The sequence below is a fragment of the Nesoenas mayeri genome (genome assembly GCF_963082525.1).
Source record: "Nesoenas mayeri genome assembly, chromosome: 13".
In the NCBI taxonomy this organism is placed as follows: Eukaryota; Metazoa; Chordata; class Aves; order Columbiformes; family Columbidae; genus Nesoenas; species Nesoenas mayeri.
In genome coordinates, this window is record NC_137550.1 from 16,274,488 (window position 1) to 16,282,037 (window position 7,550).

The window sequence follows — 7,550 nt, forward strand, 5'->3', positions numbered from 1 at the left end:
TCTTTTTCTCTTTGTTTTTTTATCTCTAGAGTCGTTCATTAGTAAGTAGTAACATACCTTCTGACCTCTGACCAGAGCTATTAGAACAATTTAAACAAATATTTTGATTGCAAAGCATCAATATAGAACATTCAGTAACAATAAAAGGATGAAAAAGCTGTCTTCTTGAGTCACTGTTGTGACTTCCTGACTACGTTATATTATGAGTGGTCTGGAAGGTTATACTAACTTGACATGTTACTGGATTTACTATCTTCTTTTTCAATGCTTAAGAAAGAATTTGTAATATTGCAAAACCCAGAGTTGTGGCACAGTTTCAGTTTTCAGTGATAATAGATGTTTGATGGCTCCATAAAAATCTATTCTGTTAACTGCAACCAAGAGAAAATATTACCTCTCTACTTTTTCTTTGCTTTCTTCTCAAAAGAAAGGCAGTGAATTTGAATTAGACATGTTCAGAACTGGGCTCTGTGGAGTTTTTCCACATGCAGAGTATTAGGTGTGTGCAAAATGCCTTGCTGATCCTTGTCATTGGAAAATTGCTCCACATTTCATGAATCCAACTTTTGGGCAAAACAGGGTCAAATCCAGTACTCTCTGAAGTCAATTGGGAGCATCTCAATGTCACTGGCTACTGGCTAAGGCCAAAGCTGAAGGAAGGCATGGGTACTTTATGCTATTCATTGACTATATGCATTTAACAAGCATCCAGGAGCCAAATCCTTCAAGTCCTCTACATGAAGAAATTCCATAACCTCAAACTAAAGGTACCAGGGAAATAGAGGATGAGGTCTATTTGTTTAGATGCTTATTCCACATACTTCATGGGTTCATTGTAAAAAAAAAAAAATGTTTCCTAGAATTCTTCTATTTTTTTTTTCATGAGATTTAATATTTGCATTCTTTCTGGTCACCCAGTCATTTCTGTAAACATGTAAAACTCCTGATAGATTTCAGGCAAATGGTGTGAACTATATAGTCAAAACCGACATGAGTTTCCATTACCAAATACATGGAGAACTGAGATTTAGTCATTAGTAAAATACGCTGTTGATTTTAGGAGTGATCAAGAATCCAGTTCAGTAAAACTTAACTTGAAATCAGAGTTGTTCCAATAGGACCACTTCTGTGCTTAAAACCACATACCTGCCTATCAACCCTGCTATATTAAGGCCCTCGTGCTTTTTTCTAAGTCTTAAAGCCAATTTTGTCCCATCTTGCATGACAAGAATTTTGCTCGACTCTGACAAAAATGGAATTTGGGCCTCATAACACAAAAAAGCATTACAACACTCCTTCCACAAAGCTGAGTCCTATGAAGCTCAAAAAGACCAGCAGTGTCCACTCATATAGTCAGAGATCATTTAGTAGATTTAACTTAACGCTTCACAGAACGTTACATATTCCCCTTGGATTATTTGGTTAAATTCCAGGTTGCAGTGACAGACAAACAAAAGACAGACAAAAGAAATAATTCTGCTTGACTGAAGGACCTGCATCATAACACAATATTTTACTCAAAAAGAAAATCCTATGCAATATAATGGGCATTCACGTACAATGTGCTTAAATGCTCTGAAGTTCTGCCTGGCTTCAGAATAGCTGAACAGGATCTGAAGTATCTACTCTCCAGCCCAATTCATATATTTTAAAAGTCATTAAATTCTTGAATGAATCATTAGGAAAACAATTCAAATGCTGTTAAACTGAGTGTAATTTTGCCTCATAGGATATATGTGAGCTTAATGTTTGCAAACGGCCAAATTCTTTTAAGATTTATACTCCATGGAGTTCAATATCAACCAGGGAAGATTTACTAAATCAGGATGTATTTCAAGTATAGGTTTTGGCCCAAGACTATTTTAGGTCTTTCTCAGCTGCTTGTTTTGACAGCATCTAATCCCCTCACCCACCCACCAGCAGCCACACAATCTATCCATTTACACTTTCAAAGCAAATTGAAAATGAAACGTTTTCAAATAATTACTTGGGGATGTCTGTAATACAAATCCAAAAAGTAACTGGAGTTCAACTGTAATATGAAGAGGAAAGGCAGGGGGAAAAAAGCCTTACAGAAATCCACTCAAAATGTGACTTCCTCCTATACTAATACTCCCACCATCAGCCAAAAGACAAAAATCTAATTCCCCAAGATGCTATTTACTCTATTTCACACATTCCCATCAGAATCACAACACTGCTTCCACGTTCAGAAGACCTTTCCTTTAGCTATTACAGACTCTGGTGAAAGAACAGCAACTGAGAAGGTCTTCTGCAGAGGCACAAGGCAAAGAGGGAAGGAGGAAGGTGGGTAATGGAAGGGAAATACCCAAGGCTGGAACTGAAACAGTTCACCTTTGTCTGGAGAGCAGGGTCACCCCCTCCACACTGAGGACCACATTGAAAGTACACGCGGCTGCGGGATGTTTTTGCATTCATACAGGAGAGGAACCTGGCCCACAGATGGCCCGTTCTCAGCTTTGTCAGCCACAAACAGACCTTTGAACTTTCTATTTATAAAACAGTTTAGTGAGTTTAAGCCTCTTCCTGTATAACTGGCAGTTTGCTGGTTTTGCTGTAATTAGGCTACTGGTGATACATAATATAAAGAGAGACAAAAAAAAGAAAACCACACATGAGACTTGTTTCTCTGCTGTGAATCTTGCCCATCACAACCACTCAGCTACAGTGATACTCTTACTTGCTGATCTTATTGCCCTTGGCCAGGCTTTATTTTATATACCTCAACATGCGTTTTCCCACCAACTACTTTCTCCACTTCTACATCTTTAACGACTGGAGGACTTAAAAAATATTAATACCAATGACAGTAGATATAACATAAAGCATGAATCTCTCTGCTTTTTTTTGTGTTAGTGAGGAGATATATATTCTGCAGTGCCTGGGTTTTTGTTGGGTTTTGTTGTTTCCCAGCTGCTGATTAATGGCACCACCTTACTCTGCAAGCAGGTTCAAATCCAGCCACATGGTCCCAGGACACTTCAAGATTTCATTTACTTGGTTACCACAGACAAGCGTGGAAAGTGATTTAAAAGATGAAATTTGATTTTTAACAGCAAGTGGTCCCCTTGGTGCACACAGGCACTCAAGCTTTTCATTATATCCATCTCCCTTTTTTTCCTCCCTCATAGAATGGCTCATATGAAATGCAAGCCCAGGTGAACGTGTCTTATTAATCCAGGAATCATAGCAGACTTTAGCCCTTTCACAGCAGCCAGAGTTGCGATACATTTAAATTGTTTGTTGGGTTTTTTTTTTTTCAGCTTTTCAAATCTGGCAAAACATCTGCTGGGATATTTGTGGCCGCCTTCTACACATTTTACCCAAATGTTAACAAAAAACCCCACACCAGCCTTTGGCTACCATGCCAACCACATTCTTGATGAAGGTTCAATGAAACACCTCGTTCTTACACTACTGTGATCTCTCCTAATATGGGAAACCAAAGGGCTGATTCTGCAGCTGGTAACAACACAAAGCCCCAACTAATCATCCTGGATGCCAGGAGAGAATTTAACAACACATGTAGCCACAATGCATGCTCTAACTTTGACAGTTCTTGACAAAATAAGTTTCAAGAAGTGACACAAAGACGCAGCCCTGCTGGAGGGTGGGAAAAATAACACACACACACACGCATCCCAAAACACAAAAAAAAAAAACGCAAACAAAACCAAACCAACCAACCAACAACACTCTGTATTTTTAAGCCAAAAAGTTTTGGGGAGTCATTTCTATGCATTGCAATCATATCAGGAAAGTGTTACCTTTATACCTTTCCATTGGGGGGGGAGGGGGTGGGGGGAAACCAACTTTGCTCAATCAATACATATTTTTATGTATATTTCTCAGGCAAACTATGTTTCTGTTGTACTTTGCATATAGATAATACATACAAACACACACACACACACACACCCTATAGGCCTGAGCTTGCCTTCTTGGCGATTGCAGCACAGATTAGCAGAAGTTTGGGGTTTGCAAGGAATGCAGAAGAGGGTCTCTAATTGCCTTATAAATGCTTGTGAAACACATTTTACAAAGGGCAGCTTACAGGCAGACTGAAGGAGGACAGTTTCAAACTAAGAAGCAGCAATTCACACATCATTACATACACATACTTGGAAATATTACAAAGTAACCATACAATATTTGATACAGGGACAGAAATAATTAATCTTGATGAGTGAGCATGCATATTTCTGGGTGCGTAGAGATGACGCATGTATAACTTATTTACATCTATACACATGCACATGTTTATGGATAGATGAGCTAAATTCATCTCTCCTTAAGCAATGCAACTACTTGTCAGAGACAGAAGTCTTTACATGTACAATAAAATACATGTAATGTTTGTGTATGCATGTAGATTATGTACCTACATGTTATCCAGGTGTGCAAATGCATATGCTAATTGGATTATTAAAAGCTAAATCCAACTTGATCTCCACAATAAATAATTGTGTGTGAATGCCTACACCATATAGAGTTTTTGTAGATATCAAACACTTTGAAACAGTCAAAATAAAAATATTCTTTCCTTATGGGCGCTAAAAACAATAAATTTCATTGAACAAAAGAAACCAAGTGAAATTTCTAGCACAAGTAGCAATATGTTAATATTTTATGGAAAAACAGATGCACAAGAGCTCCCTTCATTCTGATGCACATCTCTAAATCCACATAAAATCACAGCCAAATGAAAGTAAGTTATTAAGCAAACATTAAAACTCAATACCTATAATGTGCTTAGTATTTGAACTACGCCCACATATTTGGTTGTAACAGCTTCTATTAAATTAATGATGTTACCCACACTATAAATTAGGCAAATTGTATGCAAATATTACTTGAGTAGTAATACGGTGGTTATCAGTTGTCTACAAAATAAATTAGTGTAGCAGAGTAAAGATAGTGTGGTAGACGAATAATATTTAATTGAGCACTAATTTTATTGCGATTATTACTTTTAAATAACAACAGCATGGTTATTCAAAGATATAATACGATGGTTTATGTAGAGCTGATAAAACACGCACACGATCCACAACGCCTGCTTACAGATTAACATCGATATAGTGTAATTTATGGTTCCAAAGATTTACTCCAAATTGCTGTAAAATAGAATGTGACAGGTATTTGGTTCTGATTATCTTGGATTTGCAACCCCGGCTGTTAGAATGTGTTTGTCAAAATGATAGTTATTAACTAAATGTATGATCTTTTTCCTAGACATACCTTTATATTATCAACAAAGTAAAGTAAACCCTCTGCAAAACATGAGGTCCAAATGCACATGCATACACACATATAATCTGTGTGACATTTAAAGATTGGGATCACAAAATACAGTATTTTTCAGTCTCTTTCTTTCTTGGCAAACTGCACTCCAGCCTAAAATTATTTAAAGCAGAAAGCAACCACTGAATTTCACCATGGATAGTTAAAGAATTATAACTATATTTGCTAAATTGAAAAGTAAAGAACCAATAAAAACAGTCAAAGAATACACATAATCTCATAAACCAGCCGGGAAGTGACTAAATACCTACTCAAATTCTAACTTTCCCAGCTACTTGTCACTCATCGAAAATTCCTTAACATTCACTTCGGTAACAAGTTTACAAAACACTTAAACAGATGCGCTGACCTTTTCAAGGTGTGCACTATTTGCAGAGCAATATAAACCTAAAATCCCACTCTTAAAAATAAATAAATAAAAAGAAAAGAAACAGACAGAAGAAAAAAAAGGGGACCTGTTATAACATCACGGGAACTGACCTTCTCACTTCCAAAACTAACTTCAATAACGCTTCAACCAGAATGGGAAACCAGCAAAAACAGCAACAGAAACCCCCACACTGGACAGGGCTACACTCGAACTGTGCCACACTGCAAAACTACAGTTGCGTTTCTTCCCGAGAAGGGAATATTGTCACTGACAGCCGTAAACACAACGTTAGCAAAGCCGCGATCCCGGGGAAAACATCGCCTACTGCACATCGCTTCCCTTGCTCGGGGATGGGGTTTGCTGTTGCTATTTCAGCCGTCACCCCGGCACATTTCAGCGCTTTCCCTGCTGTTCCTCCCCCTCCGGCCAACTTGGCCCCCCGCAGCCGGCGGACCGCGAGGTGCTCCCCGCCCGCCGGAGCCGGCGGCGCTGCCGCGGAGCGTGGCCGGCCCGGCTGCCCCGACGCGGCTCCCCGCGGACCCGCTCCCCGGCGGGCACCAGGCGCTTCGTCCCTCCACAAAGGCTAAAGCACCGGGAGAGCGAGTAGGGAGAAAAGGAAGGAGGCAGCCGTTAGAAGGAGAGGGATGGAGAGGCAGGGGAAGAAAAAAAAAAATAAAACAAAACAAAAAACACCCAAGAAAACCTACCACTGCTGCTCTAAGTCCCAGTCCCTGAAAAAGTCGAATAGGTCCATAACGATCTGGTGGGGAGACTCAGAGAAGTGGTGCCCCCTCCCCGCCCCGCGCCGAGCCGAGAAGAGCCGAGCCGAGCCGGCGCGGCTAAAGCTGCCCGGCCGGCATGAGCAGCCGCGCCGCGGGGAGCGGCGGCCGCCGCGGGGCTGCGCGGAGCCGCCCGGGGCTCGCGGAGCGCCGCCGCCGCCGCCCGCTCCGGCCGCCGCCAGCAGCGCGGCGCGGCTGCTGCCTGGCTGGGAGAGGCGGGCACGGCGGCGGCGGCGGCCCCGGCGCACGCACACACACACACTCGCACACAGACACACACACCGCGAGGGGAGGAGCCGGGGCGGCCCGAAGCCGCGGCATGGAGCCGGCGTGCACCGCCGGGATCTGGCGGAGCCTCGCAGCCCACCCGGCCCCCCCCACCCCGGCGCTGGGGGTGCGCGGGGAAGTTTTGCGGAAAAGGAGAAACGGGGGGGATCGGGGGGAGCGGCGCGGCTTCGCGCCTCGGGGTGGTGGGAAAGCGCCCTGGCTGGGCTCGGGGAGGGGGGGAATAAGTGGGAGTAGGGGGGAGAAAAAAAAAAACATAAAATAGGCACCTATAATTGAGTTGCCAAAGGCATCTCCTCTGAGGAAACAAACCTGGTTCCCACAGACAAGAGGTGGTACAGACACAGCACGGACAGCGCTCTGGGTCAGCCTTAGTGGGGAGATGCACGATGCAGGGTAAGAGGGCAGAGGAAAGCACAGGCCCAGGCAGCCCCGAGGGGGCTGAACAAGAAGGATGCTCCCCTGTGCTCCTGAGCTTTTGCTCCAGCTGAGCAGCTTCTCCACACCAGCTGGGATGGCTGCCCTTCCCCTGCACCGTGCTTCGTGAGCAGTGGGAAGTGGCACAGCTCACCTGCAGGCACCAGGCAGGACAGGGGCATCCTGAAGTGCTCCCTCACCCACTCCAGCAAGAGCCCAAGCACAAGTTCCAGGCTGCCCACACACACGACAGAAGGGAAAGGCAATCAGCTGCATCCACCATCCCCTAAATCAAATTATTTTCTAGCTGGGTTCACACACCCCACTGCCTTATAAACATTAACTACTAGTATCTTACGATTTTCCATAACCAT

General features: G+C 42.9%; 1 protein-coding gene across 1 annotated transcript in view; it reads right to left on the reverse strand.

Moving 5' to 3' along the window:
• Positions 1–7,075, reverse strand: part of AFF2 (ALF transcription elongation factor 2) — a gene marked incomplete at its 3' end in the record, with an annotated part of 325,091 nt that extends 318,016 nt beyond the window's left edge. Inside the window, exon 1 of the mRNA XM_080352396.1 lies at positions 6,403–7,075. Coding sequence (XP_080208522.1) covers positions 6,403–6,449 — 47 coding nt within the window. The 5' untranslated portion in view covers positions 6,450–7,075. The remainder of the gene's footprint in view (positions 1–6,402) is intronic.
• Between the last annotated feature and the right edge of the window lie 475 nt (positions 7,076–7,550).